Here is a 17,894-nt window from a genome sequence, read left to right on the forward strand (position 1 = left end):
AGCCGTACTCCATTTAGTTTTAAACTCCGTACACCTTCACTAGAATCATTTGGATGATTTCAGGCTTGGAACTGCCTATCTTTACTGAACTACAGGTAAAACTTAGCTGTTAACTTGAAAACTGCCACTACATGACATCACAAGGAGGAACAGAACATTTTGCCAAGAGATGTACACGGACTAATAAACTTGGTTTTCTCAAACATGTGTGAATGTAACAAAACACAACTCTAGGTATGTTTTATTGGAGATAAGAGCATTCTAACACGACATAAGCTCACAATAGTCAATTTTGTGCAATATTGAACCTTTAAAACATGCTTAAATATCTCTGTGATGGTTCTAACATGCATTGTTTCACCAAATTAAAAAGCATTGTATCTTTATTTGTGAGTTGTATATTCTTTCCCGTGCACATCCTTGAGGTCTATATTGTTGGACTGCTGAAAGGTCATAAAGTGGAATTCCCAGTCTTGCAGTATGCGTTGTTGTCAAAGCTAGTTAACATATTTGCAGGAAGCAATTAGCAAATGTGTGGACTAGATTTTTTGTTCTAGTTTCATATTACAACGGTTAGACCCTCACACAAGCCCCTAGGTACTAACTCTGTTTTCTTTTTAGAGGAAAGCGCTTACACGATGATTAGGTGTTCCCCAGGGGTCTGTATTCGGTCCGGTAACATTGTGGCTTGTTTCTTGTTGCAGTGGGAAGTGGTGCAGCGGACTCTAAATGGTTCCCAGTTCTACACGTACTCAGTGTGCAATGTGGGGGAGCGCGAGCAGGACAACTGGCTTCGAACCACCTTCATCCAGAGAAGACCTTCAGCCTCAAGGGTTTTTGTGGAGCTCCAGTTCATCGTAAGAGACTGTAACTCCTTTGATGGTGCATCACTGACCTGCAAAGAAACCTTCAATCTCTTTTCTTCTGAGGCGGACGCAGATGTTGGCACCACATTTCGAAAAGGTCAATTCAAGAAAGTAACCACTATTGCTCCAGATGAGATCACCAGCAAAAATGAACTGCGTATCAACACTGAAACAAAAGTAGTCGAGAACCTCTCAAGGAAAGGGTTTTACTTAGCTTTTCAAGATATTGGAGCTTGCGTGGCTCTGCTTTCAGTTAGAGTTTATTACAAGACATGCCCCGCTACGATCAAGAGTCTCGCATCTTTCCAAGAAACTGTGGCAGGAGGAGAGAATCAGGCATTGAGAGAGGTCATAGGTGAATGTGTGGATAATGCTGTGAGTGAGGAGCAGCCGAGGATTTACTGCACCGTGGATGGCGAATGGGTCGTGCCCGTTGGACAGTGCCAATGCAAACCTGGATATGAGGAAGTCGGGAATGTGTGCAAAGGTAAGGAGGTTTTGTTATATACAGGCCTGTCATGATGATTATTATATCGATGTCAATACATGAAAGCTGGAACAACGATTTTTAGGTGTCAGTGTTTATCATGTGTACAATTTCTTTGCAATATTTTTCTATACTATATTTTGAGTTGTAGGGGGTAGAATAATTTGCCAGGCTGATTCAACCTAGTGCCTCTGCTCAATTTCATTTCTGTCCAGCGACTAGGTCAGGAATCGGAACACACTAGATGGGTTGCAAAAACCCTGGAAGTGCAAGTTCGGGCACCAGCCAATCAGTGAAGAGCCATATATTCTGTGTTGACCACGATTCCCGAGATTGAGGAATAAAAGCCGGAACAAAGAGAATGTTTGGTGAATTTTATTAAGGGGAAAGACGTTATTGTCCTTCTTCCTATGGGATTTGAGAAAGCTTAATATACCAGTTAGCCCCATTAGTGCCGCATTTCATACATCTCAACCAAATAGCAGCAATTAGTTAAATGAAAAAAGTACCGCCTACCATTGAGCAAACAAATTCTAACGCTGCGAGGTCAGACGGTCTCCACAAAGTGAAACTGGCTGATGAAACAGGCTAAGAATAAATAACTTCTATGGCAAAATTTTGGTTCATGATGCTGCTTTGTGTCAGTGACATAAAGTACTTTCAGTATAATTGTTAATGACATATTTCTCTGTAGCTGTATATTGTGCTTCAAAATTTGTTATTGTGACAGGCCTAGTTATGTGTTATGTTTTCTTTCGTTTGAATCAACTGGGGTGTGATTTCAATTTGAACCAATAGCAGCAGTTTTCTCTAGTGACAATTTAGTAAAGCTGCCCATTTCACTTTATGTTAATTGCTGAGCTTGTAAAACACGACTGTGAAAGAGCACACATATCTATCATAGGTGTTATTATCATTGTTGGGTGGAATTCTGCCCGTGGCTAACACAACTCCTCTGAAATGGAAGGAATGCTCAAGTATACTCGTACATGCCTCGACATCTGCCTTGACCTTGAACCGATACCTGTAAACTCAGAAAATGTGCATGTCGTTTGAAATATAATTTGAATATGCACATGTTTGAAGAAAGTGTGTTCAGAGCTTTTACAGTTACACCCTTTGTGCTATCAGATCAGGTTTGAACATTGACCAGGGGTGTTTGAAGGAAAGCCTTACTTGGAGTTCCTGATTAGTTTTAATGTCATGATGTTATTAGGTGTAACTCTGAAGGACAGTTTGCATTTTTAGCCATGAAGTTACATCTTATGACATATTCTATCCAAAAATTGCATTAATATCTGCCAGAATTTGATCATTTCATTTCTAAAAACTAAACATAATAAGACCAAAACTTTAATACTGTTATTTTCCACTTAAAAGAAGGGGCTTTTATGGTTTATAAGGTCAAAACCCTGTCTTTCCACAGTTTCCACTGCAGTGCTAACAAAATTGTCTGAATTAAGTTATTGGACATGGTCTTAATATGACTATAATCTCCACAACACACAGCCCATTGTTCACAGTCCACCTTTTGGAATCAATCACTGGGCCAAAGGAATCCATTCACTTTATTAAAATACATTTTGAAGCAAAAATATATGACTTTCATAAAGCCGTGTTTTCTTTGGGCCCGAGCCGTGGCGGACTGAGAAACCACATATTCCAAAGGCGGTTTAATGAATGTCATGCCTCTGTGTAAGTCCTCTTGCGTCAGGTGTTCCCCAGCGCCCTCATTATCAGCTCAGCTCTTATCTGCTTGATACGAGCTTACCGTGGAGTGGAACTATAACTCAGGCCTTTGTAGTGAGGCGTCTCTGTGCTTGCGGTGAATAGGAGGCCTTCATTGTTGTGGGACCGGTCGTCAAAGTGCTCCAGAGTGATCAAAGACTCTGAGGCTACTGTACTGTGATGGATTAGCATCTTCAAGAGTGTTGTGGGTGAGGGGAGGGGGGAAGAGGGGGCATGCTGACTCCATGTTCCCCTGTCTGAAGGATCGTCGCTCCTCTCTGCTGCTCCCAGCCTGAGCTTTGGCCTGTATTGTGTGACTGCTGTGACGGATTTAACAAACTGAACTGGAGCTGGCATGCAGAGGCCTGTTGAGATCTGCTCTATGACTAAGTAACGCATGACTCCTCTTCTGCTTATTTTGATAGTATGAATTTCCTGAAATGACTGGTGGAGACATCTTAAACTGATGATAAACTCTTTGAAGGATATATGTAATCGTGTGTATTTCCGTGCTTGCTCAAATTTACTGGCCCGGATCCCTCCACCTCCCTTTATATTAATAGTGATACGAGAGTTTAAATCCATTTACATTAGGCAAGAGAGGAGGAGATTTTTATGCTTTATTTGACAAAACAGGATAGTGTGAAATGGGGGTGAAGAGTGGGGAAGACATTCATCAAAGAACATTTGATCTGAATTGAATTTGGGTGCATAAATGTAAAATTAGCCATTGATTGTCAATGAAACATAACAAAAATTACAGAGTACTTTTTGATAGTTTTAAAAGTAGAGTCTTAAAGGTGCAATATGTATCATTCGTTCATTTGTTTTTCAAAATAAAACCGAAAATAAGAAAATGAAAAAACAACTATTTTCTTCATTATTTGTCTCCAAAACCAAAATGAAAAAAAAAGGATAACGATTCTTTTTTTTTTTTCAGTTTTTGATTTTGTGTGTTTAAATGAATAATGGAAAAAATGGATAATGACCGTTTCTCTTTTCCGTGACTTAAACTGCGATGCCGGAATTTTGCACCGCACACAGACTGAACCAGGACTAAATCAGGTCTAAACCAGATCCGTTTTTTTTTTTTTTGGGGTTTTGGAGACAGATAAGGAAGAAAATTGTTGTTTTTTCGTATTCTTATTTTTGGTTTTATTTAGAAAAATGAATGAACAAATGATACACAGGTTAATATGCAACTTTTTTGTTGGGGATCCATCGTCTGCTTGTTCCTACGTCATTGCTCTGCCTGGAATTTTCCACAGTGTGACATTAAACAGCTCTGATTTACATGTACTCAATTGCAGGTGGTTTTATAGCTCAAAAATATCTAGAAAAACTGGTATTCTGACTGTGTGTGGGGTCGCCTCTCTGCGTGTCTGACCTATAACTTGGTCTGGTTTGGTCTGTATGAAGATAAAAAAGGTTTAATACCATACTGTGAAACATTTCAGACAAATCATTTCCATGGATTAAAGCATTTGAAAGACCCTCCACCAGAAAAGTTACACAATGCACCTTTAAGTGAACCGCATGGCCACAAATGAGCCTGGAAAAATACTCAGTGAATTCCCTTTTGCTGTTAGAACACACACCTTGAAAATGCCTGTAAATCCTCCATAACTCCTCCTGTAATTAGGCACTTTTTCCTCTCCGCTGGCTGTCAATTGATAAAAGTGATGAAGTCTTCTGTCACTGCGTTGTAAATAGGGTATGGTGGTGGGAAAGTGTCAGGTACGATGATCACGGAGGGGTCATAACAGAGGGGGTGGGGTTGGGGGGAGTGATCCAGGAAGCGGGAAGTTCTAGCGCCAGGTATAGTGTTTATGCGAGGGGAGCGAATCCAAAGGAGAGAGGTGAGGATTTGAGATTGCAAAGGTGCAAAGGTAGCAGAACAATGAAACCCTGTGTTGTCCCACCTCCGCCCCCTCCATCCACCCCACTTGGTACATTCCTGATCAGTTTGCCGAGGAGGAGCCAACATTACTGCAGACCTGAAGAATTCCCAGAGGGGGAGAGAAGGTCCTGACCTAGCATCAAAACGAATAAACAGCGAGAAAACCCCACAATTGGTACAACTAGAGGTCAGATAGTAACTCAGGCAGCTGCGTAGCGAATCTTAACACACACTCATACTTAATCATCTCTTGCCTTCTCTCCTCCAATGTTTTAAACTCCACTTGAAAGTTTCCATGTTCTGCTGATGTACACTGTCTGCCCTTAGACTCCTACGCTCCCCGGAGACTTTTGAGATGTAAAAACTGTCAGGGCAGAGAATGCAGGGGTGCTACTTGGACATGAGGAATGAGGTCCTGGTTGAGCCCAAGTACATTTTGGGATCTTTCAGAAATCCCCTAAAAGTCCGTCTATTCCATATGCTAACGCCACACATGATTACCATGAAGCTAAAGGGCAGTTAAGTCAAATGGAACATGGCTTTTTACAGCTCAGTAAAGTTATACCGTTTGATGTAGTGACATAATACACAAAGGAGGAGAAAAGAAATAAGATGCTTACAACACCAGTTTACACTACATGCATGCGAGAAAACCGTTGGCATGTGTTTAGAGGCGTATCCACTTTACACTATAACAAAGACACAAATTATAGTACCTCCGCCATGGACTACCTTGTAACCTACTGTACTGTTGTGCTGACAAAGGTTAAAAATGAAAGTAGTCCAATTGAGCTGTAGGAGAGTTCAGTTATAGACTTAGACTTAGACAAACTTTATCTATTTACTTATCTATTATCTGTCTATTTACTTTTATTTAGCTCACACATCACAATATAATATAATAACAAAGAGTGAAAATAATAATGGTAATAATAAATTCTAATAAGTAGCACAAAAGATAGACAAAGGACAGGTGTCAAATAAGACATAATTATATAAATGTATGTGTACAAGTCAAAATAAAATAGAAAGACAAGTAATAAAATGAAATCAGAGCTTTATACAAGAGGTCATTGGAAGAAAGTGCAACATATGATGATTGATGATGATTGAGTTAGAGTTTGAAAAATATACTTAAAGGTCCTGTATTACACAAACTTGACTCTTGTAAGGTTTAAGTCATGTTATAATGTTGTTACCTCCTCAAAAACATACTTGGAGTTGTGTTTTGTTTCATTCACATGTTTGTGTAATCATTTTTTTTTAGTCTGTCTACATATCCAAAGCTCAAAATGCTCTGTTCCACCTTGTGATGTTATGAAGTGGTAGTTTTCAAGTTAACAGCTCATTTTACCTTTAGTTAAGTAGAGATTGGCAGTTCCAGGGTTGAAATTATCCAAGTGATTCTAGTGAAGGTGTATGTATTATGGATGTAACAATATCCAAAGCTCTCAGTACGATATTTTCATGATATATATTTCACGGTATGATATTTATTGCAATATTTTGTGAAGGCTAACAAAACTGTGGATATGCTACTTTTTCCTCTTAAAATGCCTTGACTGGATTAACCCAAACCCTAAGATTAAAAATGCTTAGAACAGTTATTTCTTCATGGAGTCAGCACTGAAATGGAGCAAAGGATCATGGTCTATGTAGTTCCTTCTGCTTTTTTAACAATGAATTTAAACAGAGAAACTTGTAATTTGATATATTGTGATGGTCCATATTATTGAGAGATTTCTGACGATAGGATATCATGATATTTGGTTATTGTTACATCCCTAGCATGTATGTACGTATATACTAGTATGTGTCAGTTGAGCTCTCTTGCTAATGTTGTCTACCTCACCTCACAGTACATGTCTTAAATTTAAATCATTTGTCAACCAAAAATTAGTCCATGATCATGTGACCTGTTATGTAAATCTTCGCATAAAAACACCTTTAGGGCCTCTAGTTATTCACACTCTTGGCAAATTCACTGAACATGCCTGGGCATGGAAGATACACAATATTAGTTTTGAATAATTATAAAAGGCATAATTAAATGTCTAAGTACTCAAATGTATTCAAATCCAGCTTAAAAGTGCCCTATGGAACTTTTTAGTTGGGGGTTTCTATGGAAATGTCATTGCTCTGCCTGTAATGTTCCACAGTATGACATTAAACAGCTTTATTTACATTTATTTAAGTACAGGTGGTTTTATAACTCAAACATACCTTGAAAAACAAACATTCTGACGGTGAGCGGGGTCACTTCTCCACAGATCTGACCCGTAACTTGGTCTGATTTAGCCTCCATGATGATTGAAAGGTTTTTCGCCATACTGTGAAACATTCCAGACGAAGCAATAACATCTCCATGGAGAAAAACATTTGACGGATCCTCCAGAAAAGTTACACAATGCACCTTTAACTGCTCCGTCAGCAGCTGTACTGTCAGTGAAATCTCCCATCCGCATTGCGTCTTATTTTAGCCGGATTTGTCTATACATTTGCTGTGTGGTTTGCGTAGGTGGTGTGTGACGAATACTCTGTGGTCATCCCCGCTTGTGCTAACTACAGGGTCCTGTTTTGGACAAACCATCTTCAAAGCTAACGCATCACTTCCTGTAGCTTGTGGACGTACAGAGGGATAGAAGCGGCTGTGTAAGCGTCTCTAAATCACGTCCTCACAAGAGATAAGGCGAAGACTATTTATTAACATACCATTCCACTTGGAGAGGTTTATAGATGAGGCTGGATATACAGTAGTGTTTGCTCATTGTTAAAGTCAAACATAGTAGATCCCTTTTAAAAATGTCCCCAAACTGTTCTTATAACATGGGGTTAAAGGTCCTGTATTACACAAAATTTACTCTTCTGAGCTTTAAGCCATGTTATAATGTTGTTATCTTATCAAACACAAACTTGGAGTTGTTTTTTGTTTCATTCACACATGTTTGAGTAATCTTTTATTATTTGCCTGTCTACATCTCTGAAGCTCAAAATGTTCTGTTCCAATTTGTGGTGTCCTATTTGTGGTGTCAAGTTAACAGCTACTTTTACCTTTAGTTCAGTAGACAGTTACAGAGGATGTCCCACAGTATTTTAAAAGACGTGCAACATTCACTAAACTCAGAGTTTCAGCTGCTTCCCGCTGGTCAGAGGCTTTTAGTCCCAAGATCTAGAATGAATCATTTTAAAAGGAGCTTCGTTCCAGCTACTATCGTACTTCAGTGAATAAATTGTAATCTATTTATCTATCAGTTTTAGTACATTGTCTTGAAAAAAATGTGTGTGTTTTTATATATTTAATATTTATTGTGATCTTAGCCAAGTGTGATGGATGAATTTAATTAATTGTTTTTGGAACAAAGCCATTCTGCACTGGAGCACTGTAACACTTTATTTTGTAATTGTGTTTTTATGTGTTTATTGTAACGTGGATGAATGAAATGTGAAATGCGGGACGAACCTCTCAAATCTGCAAAACAAATTTACCTATGGGTACAAATAAAGCAACTTAACCTGAAGAGACTGGCAATTCCAGGGTTGAAATCATCCAAATGATTCTAGTGCAGGTGCATGGAGTTTGAAAACACAGTGGATCACTTCCTGTATTACCACATGACATCACAAGGTGGAACAGGACAGAGGTTTTCTAGTTGTGTTTTCAGTTTGAGAGAAGAACTTAGCCTAAATGTGCAGGGTTTGTGTGTTAAACATGTATGAATGAAACAAAACACAGCTCTATGTATGTTTGTGATGAGGAATCATCATTTTAACAGATCAGAAAATAGCGTAATATGGGCTCTTTAGAATCCCCAAATTATTCTTTTTTTATAATATGGGGTTAAGTTGTTTCCCAGAATTAAAGGAAAACCTATAGTCTCAGTATTTAAATATAGGAAGCCGGTTTCCGTTGTTCCACTCGGCCCCTGATCCCAACCACAATGCCGTGATTTAATCCTCATTCATGAGTAAATGAACATTCCTCATTTATATTCCGGAAAAATCTAAACTTGAGTTTTTTCTTAGCACAGAAGCGGTTGATTTTAACGTGACAGCACCGTCGTGGCTTTAACCCTGTGACTCACTGTTGACATTGAGACAGTCTGGTCCAGTGCATCACGCCCTTTAACCGGCCGTAATCCCTCCACCACAATGGACCCAGGGCAGCCCCGACCGCTCCCCAACCCGCCACACCAGGCCCATGTGTGCAAACTAATCCCTGTCATGGTTTCCACGCGGATTTTCAAAGGGATGCACAATGCGCGGCGTTTAGCTAGCTCAGGGCACTGGTGAGGCCCAAAGTGAAGTGGGTTTCTGGTTTGGGCTGGTCCATTGCCATTTTGACAGAATAAAGACAGGCTTGATTGAGGGGGAATTTATAACCTGTGATGGGAACAATACTATGAAAATGTATTTAGTATTGGTGGATGAGATACAGTTTCCACAAGACAAGATGAGACACGAGATTGGATCTACGAGACAAAACGAGATTTTGACATTATTTAGACCACACTACCTTTCAAAAGTTTTAGAACACAACACTTTTTCCATTTTTTTTTTTCAGTTTACTGTTTACTGTTGACCAAAATGTATTCTAAACTTTTGATTCTGAAAGTGTCCACCTTTGGCAGATATAACAGCTGAACGCACTTGTGGCTTGTTCTTTTTACAATAGAAATCAAATATTCTTCAGAAAGTTCTTCTCAAATCTGTTGCAGAAGTTTCCATAAATGTGTGTCACTTGAAGGTTGCGTGGCCTTTACGTTTCTGTCCAGTTCATCCCAGACCAGCTCGATGAGGCTTAAGTCTAGAGACTGTGCTGGACACTCCATGTTTTCAAGTTTACCATCTTGTTCTTTTTTCCTGAGGTAGTTTTGGCAGAGCTTGGGCTTGTCTTTTGTTATCTTTTATCTTTTTTTAACCTCTGGCTGTTCAGTACCTACCGAGCTCTTCATTGGACTTGCACGACTTGAATTACAATAAAAAACTGGAAAAATTAGGGTGTTCTAAAACTTTTGACCAGTAGTGTATAATAAATACATCTAGCTTCATATTTTTTTATTTACTTATATTTAATATTTATGCTGTCATTGTAGCTCTGCTTTTTGGGACTTCACATTCTTAGAAAATGTAACTCACCAGTACTTTATTTTTTCAATCCAAATGTAAAAACATGAGGAAAAAAATCACACAAGATCATTTTCAGTATCAATCTGGTGTCAGTTCTGTCTCATGAGATATTTTGGCACGAGATCTTGTCCCTTTCCTAGTATTTAGTAAGAGAATACTGAATACCTGCATTAAAATGTATTTTGTAAAGTATTCAGATACATTGTCCAATCAGAGAAGGCGACGTACACTATAGTGTAAAGACTCAACATTAAAAACAGCTTTATATTTGTTTCCCTGTTTATTATACATTTCCTATCACTATCTAGAGAGGTAAAAATCACACATGCCTCACCACAAGAGCTGTGTTTTCTATTTTTCTCACTAGTTATGTTCAGTTTGAAGCCTAAATTCTGTGATCAAATATCACTGTGTATTTTTTGTAACTTTTTTGTACCTCTATTGGAATACAGTTACTCAAAACTAGTCTTAAGCTTCATGTGTTCTGTGATCAGTTCAGTTACTTCCCGATGTGGTTATAATAGACGCAGAGTTATGGTGCCGACAAGAATGGTTTAACTGTGATTGCTAATTAACATGAAATTTATATCTTGGAAAGTCGGGCTGGACGATTTTGGAAGCAAAAATAACAGAATTTTATGATTTGCGGTTGTGATTAGATTTGTGATTAGCTTTAAAAAGTCGGTTTGGAGTGCACATTGTAAGTTGGACTCCAAATCTGAAATATCTGCTGGATTAGATATCGGCTTCCAAATATCGGTTCGCTCCTGGTTGACCATTTACAGTAAATCAATGTAATAAGACAATTTACTGGTCATAATTAGCCCTGAAAATTTCATGTTTGAACTTTTATTTATACGAAGTTGTTCTGTAGTTGCCTGAGAGTTAAATAACACATTTCAATTCGTTTTGTCTTATTTTATTTATGTTTAAAGGAAATAAATGCTGTTTTTAGTCCCTTCTCTGGTAACGGTTGTTATTGTTCATCTGCACATACTTAAAGGTGCACTGCGTAACTTTTCTGGTGGAGGGGCCACTACCTGCTTGTCTCCATGGAGATGTTATTGCTTTGCCAAATTGATTTGTTTAAATTTATACTTTGTGTCTTATATATACAGTAAGCCGTAAGTGAAATTGTAAATGTAAACTTGCTGTTCAAACACTGCTTTTTTTTCTTGTAATACTTTTTTACTTCAGCCTAAACTCTTTCAGTCATGATCTATGGGATTGTAGTCTATCTTTTTATGTTTTGTTTTGTAGTGCGGTAAAATGAATAAACTACTACTACTACTACTACTACCAAAAAAGTTGCACAGTGCAGCTTTAAAGCAATGGTATCAATATCGCATCAGAACTGAAAACGCTGGATCGGTGCATCCCTAATTGTAAACAACCAAAAGCATTAACATGTGAGAGAAGACTGAAATATGGACGTATAAACTAATAGACGAATCCCCTGCATTTGTTTATAGAAGTCATTGATTGACATATTGCTTGATGTAAACTATTTCCTGGGCAGCCTCTCCCTACACAAATACTCACTATTGTCTCGGTATCGTAGTTACTAATAAACACTGGAAGAGGTGATGATAGGAAGAAGTATTCCTAAAATTTGACAGTGGAGTGTAGGAGTCATCATCCAAGTCTGTGTTTGTGAACTTGGCTCCACACATCGGATCTTCGGAATTCCAGTAAGACAGGCTTCCGAAGTGCCAAAGTCTTTCCTGTATTAGCCTCTGTCTCTTGCCCGTCCATCCCTGTCTTTGGTCTTTGTGTCCTTATCCTCTCTAGGCCTGTCACGATAATTACCATAATGACTTCAATCGTTCAGTGTATGAAAGCTGGAACTATAGTTTTTTGGACTCTGTATTCTTTGCTAGACATGGGACAAGATCTCGTACCACCAAATTTTGAGATACAAAATTGCCACAAGATTGTGCACACATGAGAAAAATGATCTCGTGAGATATTTTCCTCTGGCAAGTTACATTTCTTGAGAAGCTGTAGTTCCAAAAAACACAGCTACAATGACGACAGAGGCCAAAATTATGAACTGAAATGTATCTATTATGAGTTATGATAAAACATCCCACCCCGATACTTTGCGTTACTGGGAATTTTTAAATTATTTTTTAGAGATTGATTGAAGGCTGATTGAAGATTTAAATTTTTTTTAAATTTTATTTTATACAATAGACACAATACAAAACTTACCGGTTTACATTAAAAAACATACAAACATACACATATATGCCCTCCTGCCAACTTGTCTTTTGAGCCATTGCCTTGTCTTGTCGCCACCTAGTGCCTACGCTCAATTTCTTTTCTCTCCAGCGACTAGATCAGGACGGAATACAATAGACGGTTCGCAAATATCTTGGAAGTGCAAGTTCAGGCACAAGCCAATCAGCAAAGAGCCATACATTTTGTGTTGGCAACGATTCCTGAGATCGAGGATTTAAAGCAAAGTGAATGTTTGGTGAATTTTATCAAGGGGAAAGACGTTATTGCCCTTTTTCCTACGGGATTTGTGAAAATATACCAGTTAGTGGCACATTACATACGTCAAGACCAAATAGCAGCTATTGGTTAAATTTAAAAAAGTACCTGCCCACCGTCGAGCGAACAAATTTTAACGCTGCAAGGTCAGACGGTTTCTACGAAGTGAAACCGGCTGATGAATCAGGCTATGAATCAATAGCTTCGTCTACTAAGTTCTAAAGTGTTTCATTCTGTTGTTGATTTATTGCAGCTTATAATTGTTTTACAACATTGTAGATTTAGAATAGTTTTGTGGTTTTAATCTGCTTTTGGGCTATTGTGTCAGTGGCGTAAATTAGTTTCAGTATTATCGTGACAAGCCTGGTTCTCACATGATGTAACAGTCGTCCTTTGCCTGTCTACTGTGGCTGGTGATTCGCATGCCTAGTAATTGACTTGGGTGTGTGTGCTCCTAAAACTAACTCTGACCACTGCCTGCGTTTTCCTTTGTGCGATGTCTCTCTTTATTCTATATTTTAACTGATGTTGTTGCCATGTATTTATTCAATTCTATCTTATCGGAAAACCACTGCAGTCACCGCTTTACAATAGTTTACACAAAGCCGTACGAGCCATCCTAAGTTCAACAAACAGACCGGAGCTGGTTTCTTGTCGTGTTGACGGATGGAGCTGGTGTTATTTTTGGCTGAGCGAAGGTCCCCTTTCACATGGACTCCTCTGGGACACTTGAAACTATTGTGTACAGGCCTCTTCATATTTATACCACAAGTACCGATGGTAAACAGAAGGGAGAGTGGACAAAACTGCCGTCTAGGGCACTAGCGGACTTGGATTAATGTGTGTATGGAGGTTTGGGGGAAAGTAGGGCAAAAATGTGATAGTTAAACATTTATTTATTTCAGCCTAAATTTGCACACTAGCTCAAGTTTCATGTTTAAAGATGTAGTGTGGAACATGTCTGGTGGGGGTCTATAGCACCTGCTTGCCTCCACTGAGAAGTTATTTATTTTGTGGTAATGCTTCACAATAAGAAATTAATCCAGTGTTAATGAAATTACTTTAGTTGAGATTTTGTTGGTAAAATATACCTTTAAAAATATGCCTTCTTACTGTGAGCAGGGTTGCCTCCCTGCAGATCTGACCTGTAACTTCACCTGGTCGTGTAATTTTCTTGTCTTCATTCCAGGCAAAGAAATAACATCTCCACAGAGTCAAGCAGGGGGTGGGCAACTGAGTTATTCAAGTTTTAACAAAAAAAAAAAAATTGGGTGCAATTTGAATTCTTAGGTGATTTTTCTTTATTTAGTTTATTTAAATACTGGCTTCATCCATTTTGAGATTGAAATGTCCAAAAATTTTACATTTTTACACATAAAATGCCTTATTTTGATTTGAAAACATTACAAGAAAAAAAACTTGCAATGCCCTTTTGTCTTACATTTATGTGAATTAACGACCGAAGAAGTTTAAAAAAAAAAAATCTCTAATTTTAAGTTTTTTTCCTCTTCACCTTGGCTTATTAAATGTTTATCTTTTGCTAAATTAAATGTTTGACGGATTTGCTCTATATTTTAATGTATTTTAATAATAGCAGCCTGTTTGTATTTTTGAATTAACATACGTTCTCGTTATATAAATGTCTGTATTGTCTGGGCACAGTGAAGAGTGTACACTGAAGACTGCAGCTGCTGATTATTCAATTAGAATACAACAGAAATAAGTGGTTGATTGAATAATTCACCAAAACGTGTGACTGTTCACCCCAACAGAGAATACACTCTGTGTTCACTATGGTTTACAATTCACAATGTCTCACCTTTTGGATGCGTTTCCAAATCGGTGTCAAGATTGACTGGAATGCTGTTGTAATTACTTCCTTGGTTTTTATTCAGGGCACATGCTTCCGATAATGCTGCTCCACTCACTGAACAATTATAATGGGTTTACCTGCTGCATCTTGTTCACCTTTAAAGAGCCATACCACAACTGGGTCATGATAATTGCTATATTGATCTATCTTCAATATATGATAACTAGAACAATATCTTAAGGCACTCAATATTTATTTTGTATTTAATATGGTGCGATTCGAGTTGTAGAGGGTTGAAAAAGTCACTTCTAAAACTAATTATTGTTTTTTTCCTGCTATTTATTTATTGTAGCTCAGGCTTTTAATGATACTGTACTTTTAAAATGGGTTTTCTGACATTATCCTGCTTCTTTTTGTGTCAGTGGTGTAAAATAGTTTCAGTATCATCGTTTATCACACTATATCTCTGTATCAATATATCACAGTTTAAAATTTATTATCTTTAGGGGGTTGCAAAAACATCAAAATATTGATATATTGTCATACAAAATTTGGTGATAAAGTGTCATTATCATGGGCTGTTGTATCCATATATTGCCAAGCGTATTTTTTGGAATCTTTTGTTTGAAGGAAATGTTTTTTATGCAATACACTTGAAATATTCACAGATTTGATGATTAAAATTGATGTATTTTATTTACATTTGCACAAGTAATGGTTTAACAACAAAATATTGTTCCTAAAATGTATTTGGTTCTTAAAAACGGCAATATATCACAGAGTATCATGTGCAATATATCAATTATTACATGTATCACCATGTCATGATAATATCATACCAAGAGCCATTTTTTGTATTTCGAATTGTGAAGGATCATGCGATTCCCAGTCTTAGTTTTCATGACAGGCCTACATCAGATAATCAGATAATGCGTTTTCACGGACTGAACAATTATAAAGGGTTTGTACCTGTGCCCATCTTGTTCACCTTTAAAGAGCCGTACTCACATCTCTTATCTGACAGAACTGTAGACTGGAGAATACTGGTCTGATTTAGGCATTTATTTACATTATACAATTATAAAATAATATAAAACTGATCCAAATCTGTTATATAACTGTTAAAGCTTTGTGTAAATACACATTTTAACATTATGAGACTTTCTGGGCCAATTACATCCAGAAAATAGACTTATTACATGAATTATATGTCAATCAATATTATCCATTCAACCGATATTTGAAGGCCGATATCGGATCCAGCTAATTTTTCAGTATCGTCTGGCTCAGTGGATAGAACAATTGCCCACTTATCCAAAGGTTGGTGGCGTGATCTCAAGGCTTTTATTCAGAAAAATTTACCAAACTTGATGTGAATGCGAATGTCTGTGATGGAAACAACGTTTTAATGTGTATTTTGTGTGTGAATAATTGTGAGAATCCTTAAATCTGTAGACTGGTCTGAGTTAAGATTTCACATAATGGAATCATCTCACTCTGAGGGGATAATCCGCACTCTCAAATTTTCTGCTCCACTGATTTTCCGAAACGCTTGATCCGGGCAGATTAGAGCATTTAAAGTGAACCCGGGATTGTGTCAGTTAAGATGCAGGGCTCTTTTTTTCTCTTCTTTTCTTGTTGGTAGGTTTGATGTGGTGCCTTAGGGGGCTGCTTGTACACTTGGAGTCGTGCACTGTCATGTTTTTTGCAGTTAACACATAGCATTACTGTGAAGGAGATGACAGCAGCAGTTACCTCTCATGCCATCTTTGAGTTCAGTATAAATCTTTGGGGTTGGGGAAGTGTCATCGGTGAAGGAGGGAGGACTTTGATCTGCTAAAAAGAGGATATCCATCTTGAGCGCTCGTATTTCATGTCTCAAGGTTTTGTGAAGTCATGTTCGAAAGCTGACATGTCAACGCAGCAGACTCTTTTATCAACAGATTTACAGATTAAGATCAAATTCGTGATGGTTTGTCTTTTAGGTAACCCAAAATAAAGTAAAAACAACCTTTGAATTACAGTATTTATTGATACAAAAACACATTTCTTGTTTGCACCTTTTTATATTATATATATATATATATATATATATATATATATATATATATATATATATATATATATATATATATATATATATATATATATATTATATATATATATATATATTTTTTTTCAAATCAGTGATAATGTTGTAATAAAAATACATTTGTTTTAGGTTTGTGTATCACTTTAAGCAACAATTTTATTCCCAATAGTTTTCTCAAATAATTTTAAATAAAAGCCTCTTGTCAGTAGAGCTCCTGCACCCATGTGACTGAATTTGAGAGACGCCGTATTAGCCATGGTGAATTTGCAGTAATGAATGGCACAGAATGAGCTTTTGGAGTTTTTTTTTTTGTCATTAAAAGTGCATTGTGTAACTTTTCTAGTGGAGGGCACACTAGGAAATGAGGTCCTATGTCCAAATTTCCGGACTGTCCCTTTAACATTACACTGTGGAACATACCAAGCAAAGCAATAACATCTCCCTAAAGACAAAAAAGGTAGCGTGCCCTCCACTAGAAAAGTTACACAATGCACCTTTAATGACAAAAAATGTCATTTCTGTCTGTTCAGGCTTTATTTCATTAGAGGTGACTTTATTGTTCAGAAATAGCTTTAAGAACATTCATTCTTGTGTCAGCGGGTCCTCCTCTCCAGCGAACTGATCTGTACCTTGACCTGCTTGTCTCCATGGAGATAAGTTTAAAGCCTTACTGTGAAACATTCCAGACTGAACAGTTAAGTACATCCACATGGAGACTTGCATGTGACCCACATGTACCCTCCCCAAGAAATGTTATGTAGTGCACCTTTAAATGAAATGATAGACAAAGCTTTATGTTAAAACTAATCAGATCTCTTGTTAACTCACATGGGTGTAATTTTAAAGTAGTAGAGAGAGCAGTAGAGTAAAGCTCACGAGGATTTTCCCCTTAATTCTGCAGTATCTGGACATCTGGTTTACTTTTCGCCTTCTCGCATCATCAAAAAGGGTCCTTGGAGATGATTGTGAAAATATACTATAAATCATTCGAATGAAAAAACAATATTGATGTAAAAATATATTCATAGCTTCATAAATGTCCGGTTTGATTAGCTGCTAGTCTGTTCTTCTTCTACTTCAGTATGGAGCTTTGTAAATCCGGTAAAGGACTCTGTTTTTTTTTTTATTTGGTTTTTTTTACCCTTTAATAATGTGTGCATCCCAGTGCGTAACAAGAATCCAAAATCTCAGATAAAGATTGTTAATTGTAGCCCACGGCGCTAGTTTTCTCTGGGAATTCTCCACTGCTTCCACTGCCAACATGGGGTTTGGACGTGCATGCTGGGATTGCATGACAACAAGCGCATGAGCTCTATCGTCGTGTTTGATATTGAAACAGTTAAAATCTTTTCACCACTTTATGGCTAACGAGTATTAGTGGA

At 37.5% G+C, this 17,894-nt stretch overlaps 1 protein-coding gene across 2 annotated transcripts in view; it reads left to right on the plus strand.

Moving 5' to 3' along the window:
* epha2b (eph receptor A2 b) overlaps positions 1 to 17,894 on the plus strand; it is a 59,131-nt gene that overhangs the window by 2,322 nt on the left and 38,915 nt on the right. For both annotated transcript variants that reach the window (XM_020922315.2, XM_020922316.2), the window contains exon 3: positions 705 to 1,353. In XM_020922315.2, the coding sequence (XP_020777974.2) occupies positions 705 to 1,353 (649 nt within the window). The remainder of the gene's footprint in view (positions 1 to 704; positions 1,354 to 17,894) is intronic.

Source organism: Boleophthalmus pectinirostris, unplaced genomic scaffold (genome assembly GCF_026225935.1).
Source record: "Boleophthalmus pectinirostris isolate CB_2022bp ecotype Guang Dong unplaced genomic scaffold, ASM2622593v1 HiC_scaffold_8, whole genome shotgun sequence".
Classification (NCBI taxonomy): Eukaryota; Metazoa; Chordata; class Actinopteri; order Gobiiformes; family Gobiidae; genus Boleophthalmus; species Boleophthalmus pectinirostris.